A 21,970-nucleotide genomic window follows, 5' to 3' on the forward strand; every position below is an offset into this window, starting at 1 on the left:
AATTTGGTCAAAACAAGAAAACCATCCTGAGGAGGCTTTAGTGATTATCTTTATTGCAACCGTGACCTTTACATTACTGTGAGTCGGTCATTTTTAATGTAATCCATGTTTTCAGACACTTAAATTGTGCCCCTGAAAACTACGCTACATGGACAAAATTACAGGGGCACACCTATTAATCTCTGAATTCAGGTCTTTTCAGTCCCATTGCTGCAGGTGTATACATTCAGTCACCTAGCCATGCAGTCTGTCTTTACAAACTTTTTGAAAGAATGGGTCAGTCTACAGCAGAGGTTCCCAAAGTGTCGGTTTAAGGCTACGTCCACACGTACCCGGGTATTTTTGAAAACGCAGATTTTTCTATGCGTTGCACCTTTCGTCCACACGTAAACGGCGTTTTTGGTCACTGAAAACGGAGATTTCTAAAAACTCCTGCCAGGGTGGATATTTTCTTAAACTCCGTTTTTGCATTTACGTGTGGACGAGAAAAACGGAGAAAACGCAGCGTCAAAGGTGTGCGCCACGTTATTGTTTCGGTGAAATGAATTTCTACAATACTGTTACTGTTAATTGTACTCTGTGCAGTGTTTAAATGTTTACATATACACACACAGTTACTGTCCCTCCACACATACGACTCGGTTCTGCTTCTATGCCCCAGCTTTGTTTACTATTTCCCACCGAGGCTTCTAGACTTCTGATTGGCTAACATTTCTACACGGTTAGGAATACAGCGCCACCTGTTGCTTTGGCATGTTCCTAGCAGCGTTTTCCTTCATTTCTGCCTTTACGTGTGGACGGGATTATTTTTTAAAACGAAAACGGAAAATCTCCGTTTTCAAAAATACCCGTGTACGTGTGGACGTAGCCTAAATCACGGACAAACAATATCCCACAGTTGTTTATGTTTTTGAACCCATTTTGCACAGAGAGGCATTTTTTGAAAAATGTATTGATAGCAATGTTGAATATTATTACACAGGAAAAAAACAACTACACATAAAATAATCGCACCGTGACGCCTCTGCCTTTCTAAATGGAGGAACAGTAACTGCGTGTGTATATAAAACCTGCAGATAGTCAGATTAACAGTATTTTGTCTCTATCTGCCATTCTGCAATTCATCTCATGTAAACAATAACGTGGCGCTCAGCGTGATGTGAAAAAAGGCACATACCTTTGACGTTGCGTGATGAAGTCTGTATTCCTCGTCCACACGTAAACGCAAAAAAGGAGTTTTAGTTTTCAGTGATTCGAAACGCCGTTTACGTGTGGATGAAAGACCCAAACGCACAGAAACAGCTGCGTTTTTAAAAATACCCATGTAGGTGTGGACGTATTGTAAAAGAGTTAGTAATGTAATTTATTACTACCTGTAATTTATTGCAGTTTACTTGTGTCTGCTTAATTGTTTACTAAATGGTTGAGGTGTGAAATAAACCGCAATGGAGTTTGAAAACAAAATATGGGTGTGTGTGGTTGGAGGATGTGTTTGTGCGGGTGGTGGGTGTTTAGGTGGTGAGGGGGCGCGAACATTTTTATTGTAAAACAAAGGGGGGCCTAGCAAAAAATGTTTGAGAACCACTGGTCTACAGAGTTCATGAAATCTGAGTGTGGTACTGTAATATATTGTGTAAGTGAAGTGACAGACCACATAGAGTTACAGAGTGACTGAGTGCTGAAGCATACAGGGAATAAAAGACTCTGGTGACACTGTAATTGCAGAGATCCTATCCTACACTGGTATTAACATCAGCATAAGACTGTGTGCAGGGACCTTCAAGGCATGGGTTTCCATTGTCAAGCAGCTTCTATAGGTGTAATGTGTAGATGGCCAATACTTTTTTCCATGTAGCGTATACGCCAACCTAAACTAAAACTCACGCTGTAACATCCATCCATCCATCCATCCATTCGCTTCCGCTTATCCTTTTCAGGGTCGCGGGGGGCGCTGGAGCCTATCCCAGCTGTCATAGGGATGACAGCTGGGATCCCAGCTGTCAACCTCAGAGCCTGGACCTTCTTGCTGTGCGGCAACAATGCTAACCACTGTGCCACCATGCTGCTGACCGTGCCACATTATTGGGATGTGTTGTCTGCATATAGCCACTGATGACTGTTATTGGTCTGTCGGCAGGTCTGACAGTAATGCAAATCTTTTGTCAGCTTCACATTACTGATGGGAAACTGCTTCTCCTTCTCCTTCTTCTGCTGTTACGCTGTAACATATAAGAGTAAAACTAAAGCTAAAGTCTTTCAAAACAATGAAAACTAAACTGAAAGAGGCAAAATCTCTCTGGAAGCTGAGTTGAATTGCAAACAAAAAAACCCCCTAAACTATAAAACTTAAACCAAAAAAACCGATTCACTAGGTTACTTTTAAGATCCACCAGTTTTTGAAGTCCTTACACTGCAGTGTAAAAAAGATACAGTTGTGAGACATACAATTTTGGCCATTCCTTTAACAATGTATTTATTGTTAAAGGAATTTCTTTCAGACGAAAACCTCAGAGCCTGCTAACCTTTTAACCTCGACAAAATAACCAAAAAAAGCTCCTTTAAAACCTCTGTACACCACATCTTCAGCACCAAATAAAACATATCACATCTCCCACAACAATGTGGGAAAATGTCTTATGAACCTGATGAAACCAGTGTTGCACCTTTTAAATCTTATTTCAGAAAGATAAGAGGGCTACAATTCCAAGAGCGCATTAGCCAAAGAAAACAGCGTCCTGTGAAACATCCGTTGAAAAATGTGGTGACGGCAGCTTTGTTTTATGAAACCTTTACTGTGTAAACATTGTCACAGTATGGAGAGTGAAATAAAAGGCTCCAGATATGGAAATCTTTTCAGCTGAAAGTCTAACCTGTGTTGCACAAAGCCAACTTATCTGAGGAGCGCCCTGAGGAAAGAAGTACCTTATTTAGCAATTTGCACATCATACCAGCAGTACATAATAAATTAGATTGTACCTGAAGTCTTTTAGTAATAAAAATGTAAGATAATTCTTAAACACAGGTGCACTAAGTTAACTAAAATCTTTCAAACCAATAAAAAGAGTCAACGCAAGAAGTATCTATAAGAACTGTTTCACATTTGGTGCTTCTGCTTAGCGTAGAAATCGTAGAAGTCATCATTTAGTTCGCTAGTTTAAGAATTTGGTGCACAATGAACTTTCTCAACAACTACATGTTAAATCTCTAGGAAATTTGGGTTGGAAATGAAATGTCTCCAGGGGGTTGTTTATTATGATTTTGGTAATTGGTATAATCAAGTTTAGGTTCCCCATAGGCCATGGACAAGCATCTCAAGGTATAATGACCACATGTCCACAAATACTGGGAATAATAGTAGAAGCCAAAAATCACATTTTCTTACTGAGTTAATTAATTCTTCACGTTCCTCAGAGGATAAACAGTTTGGATGTGTTTTTGATGTCCCAAGACAAGATATTTCTCTCTGGCAGCACATATGATTTAAAACTCCAAACAATACAACAAGTGATCGATTGTTCTTCAAGCTTTTTGTGTTGATTTAGGCAACATTTGTTTTACTGTAGGTGTTGAAAATTGGATCAACGAAGAAAAGTAATGCTGTTTGCTTTCTGCATGGGCTGCTTTTCACAAAGACTGCTTGAAAATGGCTCTTGTCTGGTATAATTCTGATATTAGCTGGCATGGTGAAAACGGTTTTGGCAGTCACTGTCTGAGATTTCACAACAAAGGCATGAATCTAATATTTTTAGCCCCTCTACTATAGATTATGTCTAAAAGATGGATGTAGCCATGATGACTTCATCAAAGGACTGGATAAGTGTGTGTTTTAACAATGCCGTGGGGGTTTTTAAGGTAGAGATGACCATATTTTGCTGCTGGCAGTACCTGCTAATTGGTGCAAAATTCGAGCACATACTATTTGGATGCTCTCTACTTCAAAGCACACTATATTAATTCAATTAAGAAAGCTTCAAAAGGCCCCAGCACCACAAACACAGGCTGAGAGTTGTGGGTACGACTTTCAAAGTGGTCCACACCCTTATCTAACAAAAATAGAGACCTTAACAACATTCAGACTTGTGAGTTATAATTTACTCACTGAAATATTCTTAATGAAATGTTATGAAGTAGGAAACTACCCATACCTACTTGTAAACCTGCTTATTTCTGCTGGTAGTTTATGGGAACTGAGTCAGGCAGCCTCAAGTGTCCAGCTGGAGGAATTGCAGTTTTTGACATTTATGTGTTGGATTCATTTTTCAACCCTGACGTTTCTGCTTGTCCTTTACTGGCTCTTTAAATATGAGTAATCGTCCTGTTACTCAACTCAGATTGTGGTAAAAGGAGGATTACAAAACAGAACATTTTCAAACTTTTGTACAAATCTGTTAGTAAGAACATATTTTATGTGAAGCAGAGCATACACTGTGGTGGAACAACAGCACGTACCTTCATTCCGCTGAGTTTGATGGAAATACACTGGTGTCAGCGACCGTCCACAGCATCTGCTCTCTCTTGTGTCCCCTCTGCAGTGCAGTGAGTCAGACTTTGAGTTTGGCACAGAGTGTCTCCATCTGGCTCTGCAGTACTGTGGCACCAATGCCAAGCTCATTGAGGGTCCGCCAACACTGTGGAAGGTGAGCTCACCAGGGGCCTGCTTTGGGTTTGGGATCGAGGATTTTGTGACATTTTGGCTAGCACGACTGCACGCCACTGATTTATCAAATGAGTGAAGATAAATCATGAATTGAAAGTTTGTGGGTGCTGGCAAAAAAGGAAACGCACATAAATTGACTGTGACATCCAGGATAAGCATATAGAAATTAGGCTAACTACTGTATTAACATTTCTTCTCAGTTTTCTGTGCGATCCATTCTTAATGACGCGTGTTTTTTTAGTTAGACGTAATGTTAACTTGATATGAAGGCAATTTGGTTTTACATGCTGAAGGCTCTGCTCCAATATAACAGGTTGAATTTACTTTGCGGTGCTCAAAGCAGCACAACAGTCACCCACTGAGTCAGAGTTACGATGGATCGCTAACCCTTTTTTAGCAGGTAGTTTGAATATTTATGGAGTCAAAAACTAAATCAAGAATCATACATGTGTTATGAAACTGTGAGATAATGCATTTCAAAACAGAGTGTAGTCTCAGATGATATTGTTTTTGCACAAGTTATACATTTGTGGTGTTGTTTGATCACCTCAGTTTTACTTTCAAAGTAGGAACATATTCTATGGCAAACTAACAGAAGTGCTATCTTCTTCAGTCAAATAAATTTTCTAAATACTTAAAATGCTGCTTATTCCACTGGAAGTTACAGAGTTACTATCATATTGTCTCATTTGAATAATCTTTAGAGATGTGAAAGTGCATCATGACATAAAAGCAATGAGCAGAAACTGAAGGAAAGTCAAAATCTGAGGTCCAGATCATTGATTGAAGCTAAACGGGTTGTTGTTGTTTTTGGGAAAACACATGTATGGCTTTATAAATGTTAGTCTCAGTCTGTCTATTCATTCACTACTTTGGCGTAGCTTGAAATATATCAACAGCTTTTCAATGAATTTCTAGTGAAACCAAAATCTTTATTTGTGTTTCACACTGAAATAACTCAGCAGCTATTGTTTTGTATTTGATGAACACGTTAATTTTATCAGAGAATATTTCTAATAATCTGAGAAAACCTTTAAAAAGCAACATAATCAGCTCAATTGTCAGTGTAGCTCACAGATAAGAATCCAGCGAGTTTCTGGGAGCAGATATCTGAAAATCTCTGCACATAAAACTGAAACAATGTGCCCAGATCTCCATAAATAAAATGTTCCTTTCTCTCATTTGGGTAAACTGACTGGATAAACCCAAGTTATTTTGTCCTCCAGGTGACCTACAAACGGGATTTGGCTGCCGCAGAGTCCATTATCAAAGGTGAGTTTCTTTTGTGGATATGCTTTCATAGAACTTCCTGTATGTACAGTACAAAGTACAATAGTTTTTCATCCTCTTACTTATCTAAAATGTGTATGTTGACAGGTAGACATGAATGGTTGTTTCCACTAGGTCTTCTCACACAGGTTAAATGGTCAGAAATAAGCAGTGTAGGAGTGTCTACATTCTTTTTGTGTGGTCTGGAGTTGTGAATAGGTGACATTGAATTAAAATAGGCTATTGTTTTCAAAGGAAGAAATTCTTTGTAGTATTGTTTAGCCTGGGATGAACACTGTGGATTTACACAGTCAGTGAGTACTACAGAAAGCAAGTCAGGACAAGGGAGACTATCATAATCAGAGAAATGGAAATAAACACAGCACTATATTTCACCCCGCCAGCACCTGGACCAACAAGTACCTGTTTGATGATGACATAAGTGATTATTCTCAGAGCCTCTGAGGTGAATGAATTCATTGTTTGATTTTTAGAAAGGACGTGGAAAAAAAGTTCTCATATCTGTCAGTACAAGAAACGGACGAGAGTTTCAATTTGTGTTTGCATTTCTGTGTGATTGCATAGAGCCACCACAGAGAGTGTGTGTGTTTGTTTGAACATTTATGGCTACTCTACAGAAGGCTTTCAAATAACAACAATATAGTTAGTCTTACTTTGTTTTGCTGCAGCAGTAGTGTGTAATAGGATGAATGTCACAGTGAAATTGTGTTATTTTTATCTATGAACTTTTAAATTTGATTTGTAGTCCTACTTTGAATCCTCAAAGGGCCCACAACACAGTAGGTGACGCTGTTTGCCATCACTAAAATTAAGATAAAAGTGAAATCGAGGTAGTCATGTTGGACTTGCTGCTGTTCAGTATTTGTTAGCTTTAACTTTAATGAATTCAGGAAAAATAATAAAACTTCACAAATACTTTTTTTCTATAAATTAATTGTCATAACTATGAAAAGTAGGAATCAGGCTTTGCCTACAGTGCTATTTTTATAGCTATTTTTAGCATTTCGAGCGTGCAATATAAGTAATATGTTGTTTACCCCGGGGTGGCAGACCCTTGCGAATAAGGGAGCACTGCATATTACTACCAAACATAAAGTGTCAGCTGAAGAAGCGCAGTATTGTGTCAGCGTGTAATGTCATAATTAGCTATGTATTACATTTGGTGCTCGCCTCTCCTGATAAACTTTTAAAGTAGAACAAGTTTGCAAGTGTATCTTTCATTTTCATACTGAGGAAAGAACTTTGACTTTGAGTAAGTTTATTTTCTTGTTTTGAAACTATGGCAAAGTGTATGGATCCTACCTTATTTTAGTGCAGTTTGATTCAGACCACTCAAGTAGAGGATTTCAGGTATCTTCTGCTTTTCTTTACAAATGAGGGAAGGAGATGAGAAATTGGTGCAATACCTGCAAAAGTGAGGGCTTGGTTTGTTGTAGTGAAGACTTGTTTGATTGTGAAACCTAAAGCTGTCGATTTGCTTGTCAGTCCACATTTCCCCACAGGAATGGCCAAAAGCTGGGGGCGAGTCTCTCTCTGACTGCCGCCTATTTGTAACTGCTGCTTATCCATGTCCGGTGGGGGATGGAGGGTAGCTGAGGTTCTGGGTGTCTATAAGCTACGTTTTCCCACACAAACTGACAACAAAGATGTAAATTTACAGAAATAACTCTCGAGAAAAAATGATCAGTGATGTATATTTTACTACACATCACTGATAACTGTACCGATCGTTTTGTAGCTACTATTAAGTCAATGCTGTTTTGATAATTTATATTCAATCTCAAATCCTAATTAATTTCCAGGCAAGCCAGGTTGTGGTGCAGTCATGTTAATTTTTCAAGTGTACCTCTTGTAAATGTGACAAGATTGATTTATTTGTCGTTCAGAGTTTTGCCATTTTTGTGTTTTTAAAATCACACGTCTTCTCTTTCAGAGACTTTATCACGATCAGCATGCGTTATCACAGGTGGATTGGCAGAAGCTGTGAACCTGGCAGATGCTCTTCGGAAGGCTGTTGGAGCTCTGGATATGGTACGTACGGGGCAGTAACAGCTAATTCAAGTGTTGTTTGTGATGACAACAAAACTGAAGAGCCTCACCAATTTACCATTATGTTTTCCTCTATCTCATCCATATCCGTCTCCTGTCGTATACCTCAAATCTCCCCACAAACTCTATGCGAGCTCCACTTGGGTGGCCCAGTGGTGAAACTTGCCATCTGTGGTCACACCTCTAATGGAGCCTGTCTGGGACTTCCACACCCTGCAACTTTCCTCGCCTCAGCCCCAGCCTCCTCCTCTGACTCTGCACGCAGGAGAGCAGATGCCCCTTCTCCTTAACTTGTAGTCACTTTGTGGGCACATCAAATTCCCACAATGCCTTCAGTCCATATAGCAAACATCCTCTATTTAATTTGTAAAATTGTTCCTGATAGACAATGAGTAAAGTGTCCATGTGCAAAACAGAAAAGAGTGACAGTCTGGGACATCTGACAGCACAGACCACATAGAGGCTCCAAATATGAATTACTCTCCTCTTACCTCAACAACCGTTGGGTTTCCTTAGAGGAAGCCATGTAACCAGTAACTCAAACAACCTGGATTTTGAAAAGAAGGCAAATAAACAAATGTGGCAAATTACTTTTAATCAAAATAAACTGTTCTTAGTATCCAGTTAGAGGGATATCCAGTAGGAAACAACTGTAATAAACCTACAGTCAACCATTTTAAACATTTTAAACAGCCAGGAGGTGTTGTACTAATAGGCATAGTTCGCAAATGAGCATAAAACAATTTTAGTTTGTTTATTGTACAAAACAATTCAATGAGTTCAGATAAATTTTTGAAGACTTTGACGGTGAGCTCAACTTATTGCTGGTCTTTGCCAGCAGTGATATTCAGGGATGAAAAGGTGGAAGGATAGAATGTTATAATATAATTAAAAGTAAAAAGTTGATTAGCTTTAGCTAACTGTTAAAAAGGCCAAATATTTCGAACTGTATCGTCGGTTGTTCGCTGCTTTCTATTGCCTATAAACAGTAACCTATTTATTATTAATTATCGGGATGTCTATCCATCCATCCATTCGCTTCCGCTTATCATTTTCAGGGTCGCAGGGGGCGCTGGAGCCTATCCCAGCTATCATAGGGCGAGAGGCGGGGTACACCCTGGACAGGTCGCCAGTCTGTCGCAGGGCCAACACACAGGGACAGACAACCATTCGCACTCACATTCATTCGCACATTCACACCTAGTGACAATTAACCTATCCCCACAAGCTGCATGTCTTTGGACGGTGGGAGGAAGCCGGAGTACCTGGAGGGAACCCACACAAACACGGGGAGAACATGCAAACTCCACACAGAAAGACCCCGGCCTGATTTTGGAATTGAACTCAGGACCTTCTTGCTGTGCGGCAACAGTGCTAACCACCGTGCCACCGTGCTGCTGACCGTGCCATATTATCGGGATGTGTTGTCTGCATATAGCCACTGATAACTGTTATTGGTCTGTCGGCAGGTCTGACAGTAATGCAAATTATTTGTCAGCTTCACATTACTGATGAGAAACTGCTTCTCCACCACTGAGATCTGGTGACTGTGGAGACCATTTGAGTACAGAGAACTTATTGTCATGTTCAAGAAACCAGTTGGAGACTTTTTGAGCTTTGTCCATTATTCTGCTGGAAGCAACCATCAGGAGATGGGTACACCTTGGTCATAAAGGGATGGACACGGACAGCAACAATGCTCAGCTGTGTCATTTAAACAGTGCTCAGGTGGAACGAAGGGACACAAATTGTACTAAGAAAATATCCCTATGCCTGAGCTGTTGATCCAATTGAGGATAGATCCATTCTTTCATGCTGTTTACATCAAATTCTGACCCTACCACTAGAACACAGTGTTTTTCCATTCTTCAATTATTAGAAGTTTTCTGCTCTTAGCTGACAGAAGTCCCACCTGGTGTGGTCTTCTGCTGCTTTAATCCAATTGCTTCACAAATGGTATTTTGGATGCCTCAGTTGTAATGAGTGGTTATTTGAGTTACTGTTGCTTTCCCATTAGCTTGAAGTAGTCTGGTCATTCTCCTCTGACTTCTGGCCTCAATATTGTATTTTTATCCAGAGAAGTGTTTTTTTTCTGACCATCTTCTCTAGAGATGGATCTGTAGGAAAATCCCAGTAGAACAACTGTTTCTCAGATACTCAGGGCAGCCCCTCTGATACCATCAACTATGCCAGATTCAAGCTCAATTTGAACTTTGGTGGGCCGATTTGACCATGTCCACATGTTTTATTGAACTGACTACACCGACTGGCTTCCATTTTATTGGATGACTAGATATGTCACCCAATAAAATTGAATAATTGAACAAACAATTGAACAGATATACCTAACAAAGTAGTCAGTTTAAGTAGCTGACTTATTTGATCCCAACAAACACGTTAAATTAACAATTGTAATGGATGACTGTTGATTTGAAAACAAATCATTGTTGCCTAATAAATTAGAAATGTAATTGTCTTCTTAGCAAGCAAGAGTTAATCAACTCAATTTAAAAATAGTCTACATTGTCTGTGTACCATACGTTGTCTTTTTTGTTAATATAGCACAAAATAGTGTTGCGGGAAAAATTGATGCAGCAAAGTAAAATGAAACTGATTTAAGAAACTGGAGGGGACTCAAATCAACCTGCTGGTTTCAATTCATTTATTTATTTAAAAGAGGCAATGCACTTTCACATATTCCAGTTTTGAGCATGAAACTGATGTGCGGTCATTTGTTTTTGCACAGTTTAGAGCTGCTGCTAATTTTCAACCCTTGTCCCTTTCTGGGCTTTTACATTCCCAATACACAAACAAATTTACAACATTCAATTACATGAAACCAAAATACACTATGATTCCAAATCTACAAAGAATTTAGTATAAAGTATATTTTGTTTAAATCGAGAGAAAGATGGAAAAAAAGTATAATTTTAAAAAGTATGAATACTTGTAAAATCTAATATGGTATTCTGGTTCCATAACTATAGAGCAAAACGGGTGCTGAGGGCAAATGTAATAGTTCAATAAGGAGAGATCATGAACATGACTTATTGATGTACAGAATTTAGAGGTATTTGGTAATTTGACTCTGATGGCAAAATGCACCCCCAGCAGTGATTGGATTAGGGCAGGACACTCCAGAGTGTAGACGCTGGTGGTGGAGATGAAGATAGAGGCATGAATGGAGCCTGCGTGATGACAGGCACTGATAGGGATTAAGTGGGTTTGCACAAAATTGTCTGCAAAGGATAATGACAAACGCGCAGTGAGATTTTAAGTACACAGTGTGAACGCTGATTGTACTGAAGGCTAGGAGAAAGATGATTGGACTAGACCACAACAAATTTGTGACTTTCAAAAATGTATCACAATTAATTGCAATATTATCATAAACAGGCTGCAGGTAATTGCCAGCTTTACCCCTTTCAGACACACACTGATATCAGACTGATATGGTTCACAATATCATTTTATAGCAAAAAAATAACTGAAGTGAAATAAATGTATCTTATTGGATAAAACGGATATTGACAAGTAGAAATGTATGTTTTTTCAATACTCGAATATCACAGAATGTTAAAAATCCCAATTAGTATCATGAGTAAAGTACTGTATTAGTATTATATCGCAGGGTTTGAGATGATTTCCATCTCTGCCACATAAGCAAATAATTATGGCTCTACAATTCCACATTGTTGGGGTTGCAGCAGCTGAGAAATGATGAAATGAAATGATGAAAAAATTAATAGTTTTTTAGGATAAAATAATCCATGCGTGTAGGCTTTAAGCAGTTGAAGAAGAAGAGTTGACTCATCACTTCTCTTACACTATGAATCGTGTCTATTTACATCAAATGTATTTTCATAGTGTTTATTATACACTGAAATTTCACATCCATCAGTTATTACACATCTATACAGGTTTAATAATGTTTTTCCTGTATTTTTTGATGTGGTGTAGATATTCGCTGGGCATTACTGCAGACAATGGAGTGCAGTGGCACAGCAAGCTGCAAGTCATGATTCCATATTTGTCAGTGATCCAAACTGTTCATCCTCCTTTAAACTTGCTCCAAGTCCCTCCTTAGCTGGTGTCAGAACGAGCGGATCTTGCTGTCTGGTGCTGGAATGGGCCCCAGAGATGGATTTGGGGTCATGTTGTCCTCCTTGGATCGGCTGATTAGAGCTATTCCAGTCTGTACTTAGGTGGCCGGTGAGGCTGTGTTTTTTTCCGGCACACGTGTTCGGAACCAGATACATCCTTTTCAGGGAGTATGTGAGGGAGGAAGAAAAATGGGGGAGATGAAAGGCAAGTGGAAGAAGCGGAAGATGAAGAATTAGCTTTGTCCCAGTGCCATTGCCTGAATCTAATACAGGGATAAGTGGGATATGTGTGTGCAGGTGGATGATTTGGCAGCATGTGTGCACAAGAGACAAAGACCATGCAATAAATATGATTTTATGGTTAGGGATTCTTTCAGCAGGATATTATCTAAGAGATCAATTTGATGCAGTTTAAAGGGCCAGTTCACCTCAAAATCACATTTACTGATTTTCCATTGGCCTGTGGTGCTATCTGTCTTTCTAGATTTGTTTTAAGTGTTAGTTGGCCAGTTTTACTGGCTGTAGAGATGTCCAAAACTGAGCATCTCTTAAATATAATGGAGCTCAGTGGTACCTTGTGGTAAACCTTGATGTGAGTAATCTCATGTGGAAACCAAAGAGTGAAGAATGAAGCGTGCACCTAACCATGACGAGATTCTTGTGGTTGTGACGGTGTGATAGAATGTAAACACTTGTACCCCACACCTGAGCCACAGTCTTATCTAGCTGTGGTGGCTGTAGGTAGTGTGAAAAATAATTCTCCCATGAACTTGCTCATTGCAATGTTCAGATTTTTATGAGCCACGAGCTCTGTAAAGAGGCATTGTTGCTGAGTTTTTCAAAATTAAATTCAGGAAAAGGATTGATATCTCTACAGATGCAAAACTGGGTAGCTCATACCAAAACAGTCTGCATACAGTATATATGTTTTATTGAAGGACACAGGACAATTATGTGCATTCAGTTGTGGAGTGAAATATTCCTTTTTAAATTTCTAAAAAAAATGTATAAAAGAAGATTCTCTCATGTTAACTCCTAAAAATACCGTAACACCACCAATGTGTGAATATGTTTAAAACCTTAATAGAAGCACTTGCTCTTAAATTCCCAGATATTGTTTTCCATACTAACATTTACCCACGTTTGTGACATTGGATTGGTGAACACTAGTGTGGTTATTTTGGCCAAACAATGTAGTGGTTTTGTCATTATAAATACTTGATACTGTCATTGACATGATATGCAGCGCACACATGCCTTTGTTTAACCTCCTAAGACCCAAACTCTTTCATGGCATGCATTTTTAATTTCTCTTTGCTATTTGGGCTGATTGGGACCTGATGAATGTAAAAGCAAAGAATTACTAGATTTTTTTTCTTTACCTGATCTTTGTTTCTGAGAAAAATTAGATCCACATATGAGGATGTTCTTTTTAAATTTTGATAATTTAAAACGAACATTGTAAGTGGACATCAGGCCCTTGTAGAGCAAAATTTTGTATTTTTGTCTAGACAACCCAAAATGTGATGTCCACATATGTGGACACCAGGTCCTAGGAGGTTAACCTACTTTACTAAATATGAAACAAATATTTTTGTGTCTAGTATATCCAGTGTTTGGTTCCTTCAAGTGACCACATCTAAATACATCATATCATTGTGATAAAAACCTTAACCTCTTCCAAGAAAATGACTCTGCATTGAACAGTGTCATTAAATACCCGACAATTCTTGTTTTATTAAAAACACATTTTCAGTATTTGATTGGAGTAAAATCGAAACAAAGACAGACACAGACAAGTAGATGTTTTATGGGAGGAAAAAAACACATTAAACTTTTTTTCCAAATCAAATTATCTCCTCTTTCTTCCCCCTGGTGTCGTTTAATCTTGACACGTGTTATTTTAATATGCTGTGCACATCAAAGGCAATCCTCAGATCCATATCAGCTTAGTGAAGGTTTTTGATAATTACTTTCAACTCAAGAGAATTTGTCATTTAGACAGAAAACAAGTAGTATGATTGGACAGACAGTGTGCCAGCAAATGTGCTTTTTTTGGCTGTCAGCCACAGATAGTTTTAAATAATGGGTTCTAAGCTTTGCTTGCAATTTGCCAACAAGTTGTTTTTTTTAGACTAGATGATTGATCTTTGAATATATTTTAGGGCCAAAGTGTCTGGTAGCTTTAACAAACGTACCATATTCATACTGTCAGCAGTATTTGTAGCTTGCAGCTGTTGTTAATGTTTCATCTTGATGCAAACACAAGCTTAAATATGTAATAAAGTACCTGTGTCTGATATAACAATGACCTTTCATGCTAGAATCTGGACTTTAAGCACATAAACTTTGTTTAAGAAAAGAAAATGATAAGAGTATGTGATACAAGTCGCTTTGGACATATGAGACAAATAATAAATAATGTATTTTTCTTACAAAAAATTATGTAAGAATTGGACATAAGTATCATAAATACAGTAAAAATAACCAGTCAATAATGTTACACAGTAAAAGCTTTGTAAAAGAATTCACATTGTAAGTCTGTGTACCTTGTACTTTTTGTACCTTACAGAAAAAAACAATTCAGGTATCAATACAAGATGGAGTCCGTTTTATTCATAAAAGTTGGATTCCTCTTTTAAATCTTGGAACTGAGCAATTCTGTGGTCACCATCTTGTTGTTTAAAGGAATAGTGGGGAACCAGTGACAGGATCATGGGCAGCCAAGGCTCAAGTGAAGCATGTGGTCTGATCCAACAGACTAGATACTGTAGCTCAAATTGCTGAAATTGGTTCTGATAGAAAGGTGTCAGAATACACAGTGCATCTCAGCTAGTTGTGTTTATATATATATATATATATCATGTATGTGTGTGTGTGTGTGTTTTTATGTAAACATGATGTGCCTTATTATTTGTATAAAAATGAGAATGGTTTCTTAACACTTTTAAATTTCATATTAACTGTATGTCTCTGGTTTGTTTAACTGGTCTTTTTGGTGTTTGGGGTTCTTTGGCTTCTTGGCTCTCTAGGCCTAAACTAAAATAAACACGTCTACTCTGCGATTTCATGGCCAACCTGTTTTAGATCATGTCAGATTTTTTTTAGAACCCTGCAAATCTGCATGTCGGACCAAAAAGATTTTCCTCCTGAAGCTGGGGGCAGTTATCCTTCAAGAACAATTAACCATTGAGCATATGGTTCCCATAACCATTTCACATTCTCATTTACTTTCAGTTACTGTAATGCGACATCTCAATGCCAAACATAGATTTTGAATGTTTATTTCAGTGTTTATTTCCTGAATGTTTGACACTATAGTAACAGGTTATATTTTTAAGGGAAAACAACAAAAATGAATTCAAAATGGACATTGTGGGCTATCCAGTTGCCTCGTTTTATTTGTATGCCCGAGCCAAAATTAAAAGAAAAGATCAGAACGTAAATGTCTCATTTCTCTAAGTAAAAAGGCTTTTACAGTTCTTGGCTGCATGTCGGGCTTCAACTCAATTTGCAGCATAATGAAATTTAAGTTGGCTTACGTATGATTGCTGTTCCCGTTTTTTGCGTATGACAGAATTTTTCTGCCAGTTCAGGAGTATAAGAAGCCCAGAAATTGTTTCTTTTTTTACCCTGTCTCATTTGTTCTAATAAGTTTCTGACTGCAGTTGATGGAAATAAGCCCCTCAGTTATGTGATCTTTAGGCACAAATCTTTTCCTTTTTTTTAATAACCTTTTTCTGTAATCATAGAATGATTCATGGCAGAAACGCAGGTGGATGTACTCTCGCAACAGATGACTGAAATAGTGGCTGAAACAAAAACCAGAAGCCTCTTGACCTTTGAGCGTTGGAGTCGATCAGTCATTCTATATGAAATGCATTAGGACCTTGGCACTGGTGGACCTACCTTAAATCTTATCAGTCAAGCAAGATACATCAGCTGAATATTTAACATGAGGGTATCTCTCATTCACAGGAGTTGGACATCGTCCCAGATCTAATGGGAGACAACGCCAGGTGTCTGTTAAAGGAGTGGAACTTCATCCAGCTTTCTGTAAGTTCTTATTCTATTTTCTACAACTTCTCTGTGAAAGTAAAATATGCCGCTGTAAGTAGTCATGAATTTTTTTGTTTTTGTTTTTGTCTTTGGTCTTTAGGTCAGTCACTCATACTTGTCTGAAGTGGAGGCGATACTTGTAGCTTTAGAGGCAGAAAATCGAGCTCTTCTCCACCCGGTGGTTGTTATTTGGGTGAGTTGAGATGTAGATCCTATAACCGTCTCACAGTTAGAGTGCTAATCCATGTCCATCATCGTAGTGTGGCATTTTTCTAGGTTCTTGGACTAGAAGACAAGCTATGGGGGTGTAAAAACTGAGATGTAATGAAAAACCCAAGGAGAAATTAAAGCCTCTAAAATTTAATGAAAAATCCTCCAAATGTTGTTGACACATTTGATTAAAACCACTGAAGTCAAAGGCTTTGGTGGTTTTAAAGGAAAATGTCAGTAACAGTCATCCTCTAGAGCCCACAAGTGTTCATGCCAAATTTCAGGGCATTAACTTATTAACATATTTCAGTCAGGACCCAAGTGATGCACTCACTGACAGATGCAGCCATCCTTACTGTGATTTCACATACAAATCTACTCTACGTCCCCCACAACTCTGTTTCCATTCCTTGCTGGGACCTCGTGTATTCTTGTTGTTGTCATCTAAGAGACAGATTTGTAAACCATTAAAATACAAAGAATGTATTGCTGGCAATTACAGGGACAGCACAGCAGCTCTTGCGTGCAGTTATGTGGGGAAAACGCATCATTTTTTAAGTCATCATTGCCATTCTCAACTTTTTAACTCCTACAAACTGTGTACCTAAAAAACAAAATACAGTTCAGGAATCTAGTTAACAGAAAACCTGCTCTTGATTCTGTTATGTACAGTCCTGCCTTGAAAGCATCCACAGGAAGTATCCATAAGAAGCATGCATACTGGCTTAGTTATAATAAGTTAAAATAAATGGGCATAACTTAAAAAATGCTAGTTGGTTTAACAAGTTATTTTTATTTTGTCAATGTCAAGCATTATTTAAACAGTCAATTCTGCTGCCTGTATGATTTTTTTTTGCTTCACTGAAACTAGACAATAGTTTCCTTCTCCCATCTCTGCTGCCTCAGATGTTGTAAGCCAGCGAGGCATGGAGAAGGTCTAATGACATTTGGAACAACCATGATTCAGTAACTTTTAGAACCAACTTTAACAGCAACACCTAGAAGTAATCATTTTCTGACTGACTTTTAGTCTCTCATATTATTTTGGAGGAATTTGTCCCACTTTTTTAAAATTAATTCATGCACAGCTCTCTTAAGTTCCTATCACAGCATTTCAATCTGGATGAAGTCTGGACTTCAGTGTGATGGACCGAAATCAGCCATTGTGTTGTAGATTGCTGTTGTGCTTGGGATCACTGTACTGTTGGAATGCCAAACCTTAGCTGTTGGACAGATGGCCTCATGTTTGTTTGTTAAATAATTAGGTAAACAGAGTTTATGGTCCCCACGGCCATCACCCCTCCACCAGTGTGCTTTACAGTCAGTATGACGTGTTTGTGCTGATATGCTGACTTTTCTCCAAATGTGGCTTTGTGCATCATCTCCGCTTCGGTCTTGTCTGTCCAAAGCTCATTGTTCCAGAAATCTTGTGGTTTGTTTTGACACAGCTTTGCAAACCTTAGTTGTGCTACCATGTTCTTTTCTGAGAAAAGAGGCTTAGCAACCCTTCCAAACAAGGCATACTTGTTCATACTTGTCTTTTTTTCTAATTGTTGTGTCATGAACTTTATAATTTAACATGCAAACCAAGGTTTCTAGTGTCTGAAATGTAGCTCTTGAGATTTTTAGCATTTTCTCTGAACATTGTATGATCTGACCTTGGGGAGAATATGCTGAGACATCCACTCCTGGGAAGATTTTGGCATATTGTTATAACATATACCTGAAAGCCCCAGACCACCAAACTGTCAGAACTTGTCCAGTGACCTCCATGTTAGGCTACTAAATTGGACAGATGGATGGAGAGAATGAAAGATATAGGCTATATCATATAAATGTTATAACCAGTGCATTAGTACAGTTTCTTTTTAACAGGAGGGGACCTCTGCCAGCTGTCTACTATGGCTGGATTGAGAGGTTAAGGGAAAAAGAAAGGGGGGGAAAAGAGTGCATAGACAGATGAGGACAAAAAACATACTATTCGAACGAGAAGACGAAAGTTAACAGCGTGGATTAGTGCTATATATACACACGCAGTGAATGGAAAGAGGTGAGCGCTGAACAAATGCTCTGTGCAACATGTTAAGACCCACAGGAGCCTGAGCCTATTGCAGCATAGCTTTGTGTTGTGTTGACTTACTGTTATCATCATGATTCAATCCAAAATTGATCCAAATGGGACTGAATAATTTTCCTTTTACAAATCACACTTTTTCCCAGCTCACTGAGCTCAGCTTCCTGTCGGACCAGTGGAAACTGCTCCAGTGCAACAATACAGGTTTTCCACACCATTTTAATAAAGCCTCAATCATTAAATTGCCAGAAAATAGCATTTTTTTTAAACTGAAGCATTCAAACGTATCATCTTAAGTTTTTTTAAACCCAATTAAATATTAATTTTCATCTATGTTTTAATTTGTATCATATTTGCTACATCCAAGAAATGATACCAATGATGTAAAGTCTCAAACTCACAAAAACTGCATACATCAACTGTGATACATTAACATTAGGGGGTTCTGTTTTTTCAAGTACTGAAATTCATACCGTTGGGAGTTTAAACTGTTATAATTGATACTACTCAAGCCTTCTATACATCGCCACTCTCTTTTCTTGGATATCTACATACAGTTCAACTCACTTGTAATTCAAAGCACACAGGTTTGACGTTTCTTTAAGCAAACATTTTTTCTTTTTTATATGTAGTGTATTCAGTATGTACTCTTTTTTTTTTTCCCTTAAACGAGCTATTAATACCATTTGAGGACTAAAGGTGTGTTATTTGCAGTTGTGTGTTTGTTAGGGAAGCCACCTAAAGGGTTACAAGTTTGTCTCTTTAATATATAAATAAAAGCTCATAAATCTATAACATGTCCTTAAAGTCATACAGTATATAAACTACTGTATGTCTCAGTGACATTTCCCCACACACCTGGTGCAGCACAGATTAAGTTTCATTGAGGTACATGTACTGCATAGCATTGAAAACCTTTTCCTTTTTTTTTCTGCTTGTAAAAATCTAACCTGTGGTCCACCTCACGTCCCTTCTGGAGCTCTGGAGCCATTTGGAAACTCTACGCCTCCCTTGAAAGCACCTCTGCACGACCTCGCTTACGGCTCGCTTTCCTTCAAACTGTGGCTGATCCCACCAGAGCTACACTAACCTGAGAGCTCACTGAGGGAAAAAAAGAACAAACTGCTTTAATCTGCTCTGGGAAACATTTAAATGTTTGTGAAAGGCTTGTTTACTTTTTTTTAATTTGGAAAATGTAACTCTTCATCTAAAACAATGAGCCAGCATCAAAAACAATGCCGGGTAATGAGAACAACATAAACCCACAGAGGCTGATTTCTGTGACAAAACAAGCCAGATGTCATGCAGAATTGCTCCGCTAAAGCCCCCGGTCTTACTTGTGTTAGTTTTCAATAAAGATTGAAGCACATAGATTCAGATGTGTAAACACTCGGTTTGAAGCTGGGGGTTTAATGGGATTGACTCCCTTCCACATCAGAACAAACCAGGTTCCCACAAAACTCCCACTGGTAAATGTTGCTAGTTCATCCTAATCTTATTCTGTTCTAACATTTATTCCGATCAGCCACAACAATGAAACCGCTGAAAGGTGAAGTGAATAACATTGATCATCTTGTTACAATTCAATGTTCTGCTGGGTCCTGGGATTTATGTGGATGTTATTTGACGTATACCACCCACATAAAGATTGTTGCGCACCAAATTGCAACCTCCAGGGATGAAAAATTAAGCCAATTAATTAACTGTAGTTCCTTGGGAGGCCACTTGAGGCTATCTCATAAAGAGGTTCAGTGCTTGTAGACTGCAGTGTTTAAATGCCAAACTTTAAAGCAATTAAAACATTTTTAGATGCATCCATTTTCTGCCACTTATCCTTCTTAGGGGGGGCTGGAACCTATCCCAGCTGTCTTGGGGTGAGAGGCAGGGTACAGCCTGGACAGGTCGCCAGTCTGTCTCAGGGCTAACACATAGACACAGACAACCATTCGCACTCATATTCACACCTCCATTCACACCTATGGGTAACTGAAAGCTTCCAATTAACCTACCCCCACTAACTGCATGTCTTTGTGACTGTGGGAGAAAGCTGAAGTACTCGGAGAGAACCCACATGCAAACTGCACACTGAAAGGCAGGTTTGAACTCAGGTGGAATTGAACTCAGAACCTTCTTGCTGTGAGGCAACAGTGCTAACCACCATGCTGCCCTATTTTTAGATTCTGCAGCCAAAAAAAGACTCTATAGGTCTTGATGCATGCTCATTCATCCAGGTAAGTAAATCTCCAAAAGTTGATTTTGTTCATCTGGACGTAGCGTTTTTAGTGGGAGAAATATTTAACTACTCATCCAAGTGACTTCTTCAGTCCCAGCGGACTGCAAGTTTCCCCAATCTTATAAACAGGGAGGAACGCTGGTTTGAGGGCGGAGTCAAGGAGGCCATTTACGTGAAAAGGGAAAGACCATCTTTGAATTGAGGAGGGGGCCTAAGGGTACATCTTTCGCCATCGTACAATGATGTGATTGCAGCCATTGCCCAAATCTCTGTGAATGGTTCTCATGGCCATTGATCAATGGTTGTTGATCAATGGTCATGAGAAGTCGCATAATTATGATGAAGGAACTGACCTCCCAGCCCTTTGTTCCTTCAGTGGTGCTGGTTTCAGTCATTATGCAAATGTACCGTTTATAAGATTGGCGACGGCCTTCTTTTCCTGTATTGTGAGGTTGGACGGAGGGACTTTGGCACTGGAGAGGGTGGCTGAGACTTTCATCCTAATTTGCTCTGCTTCTGTCTGTGATAATTTATTAATCCGTATGGCAGATTCTGTGGCTGTGATGAGGTCCACTATGGGCAACTGTTGTGGAGAAATGGCAAAATTGAGTCCTCTGACCTCAGGAATTCGCATGATAAGGTGGGGCCAGGTTCCACAATGAACTGACCCGAAACTCTGGCTGATTGGGACCCACACCCGCTTTCACACCTTGACTCAGGCGATTAGAGGATCATCAGGGGGTCCTTTTGTCCCTCTGTGGGGGGATACTCCCACTAGGTTTATATCTGGGACTCTCCTCCATTTGACCTTAGAACTGAAGAAGCTTCTCGGATGAGAGGTGAAACGTCTTCAAGTAACTTAAAGAAGTCCAGACGCTTTTCTTTGCAAGCTCCTTTGAATTCTATTAAAGTAAATCACATCTGTCATTTTTCCCCCCATCTATGCCTAACCTAATTTCGTCAACATTCAAATGTGCATAAACTCATCCTGGAAAGTTGAAAATACGACAAAACATGAGGCAGTCCTCCTAAGTGATTTGGTCCTGCACCAGAGTGTCTGGTTTTTTTTTTGGGGGGGGGGGGGGGGGGGGGGGGGTTGCCTAGGGCTATTATTAGATTGCATATGCACTCCGTTATTTATCCCAGGCTTGATCACATGGTAGTGATCACTGAGGGATCAGAGTTTCAAGTGTTGGTGGTAGCCTCAAGGGGAGAAAAGGAGACTGGATAATGGAGGTCACTTTGTTTTACTTAGTCTAAGATGTTATGGCCTTGAGCAAGACATTTCAAAGAAA

The 21,970-nt window shown here is 39.0% G+C and overlaps 1 protein-coding gene across 6 annotated transcripts in view; it reads left to right on the top strand.

Annotated features, from left to right (window-relative positions):
* Positions 1 to 21,970, top strand: part of crppa (CDP-L-ribitol pyrophosphorylase A) — a 53,615-nt gene that overhangs the window by 12,258 nt on the left and 19,387 nt on the right. For 4 of the 6 annotated variants that reach the window (XR_014876856.1, XR_014876855.1, XM_085177309.1 and 1 more), the window contains exons 4-8: positions 4,533 to 4,637; positions 5,884 to 5,929; positions 7,881 to 7,978; positions 16,078 to 16,155; positions 16,259 to 16,351. Coding sequence is in view for 4 of the 6 variants with exons in the window: in XM_085177309.1 (XP_085033435.1) it covers positions 4,533 to 4,637; positions 5,884 to 5,929; positions 7,881 to 7,978; positions 16,078 to 16,155; positions 16,259 to 16,351 (420 nt within the window). In the remaining 2 variants the exon portion in view is untranslated. Of the gene's footprint in view, positions 1 to 4,532; positions 4,638 to 5,883; positions 5,930 to 7,880; positions 7,979 to 16,077; positions 16,156 to 16,258; positions 16,352 to 16,434; positions 18,229 to 21,970 lie in introns of those variants that run through there. The other 2 variants (XM_085177312.1, XM_085177311.1) reach the window with 2 other exon arrangements.

The sequence above is a fragment of the Neolamprologus multifasciatus genome, chromosome 11, assembly GCF_963576455.1.
Source record: "Neolamprologus multifasciatus chromosome 11, fNeoMul1.2, whole genome shotgun sequence".
NCBI classification, from domain to species: Eukaryota; Metazoa; Chordata; class Actinopteri; order Cichliformes; family Cichlidae; genus Neolamprologus; species Neolamprologus multifasciatus.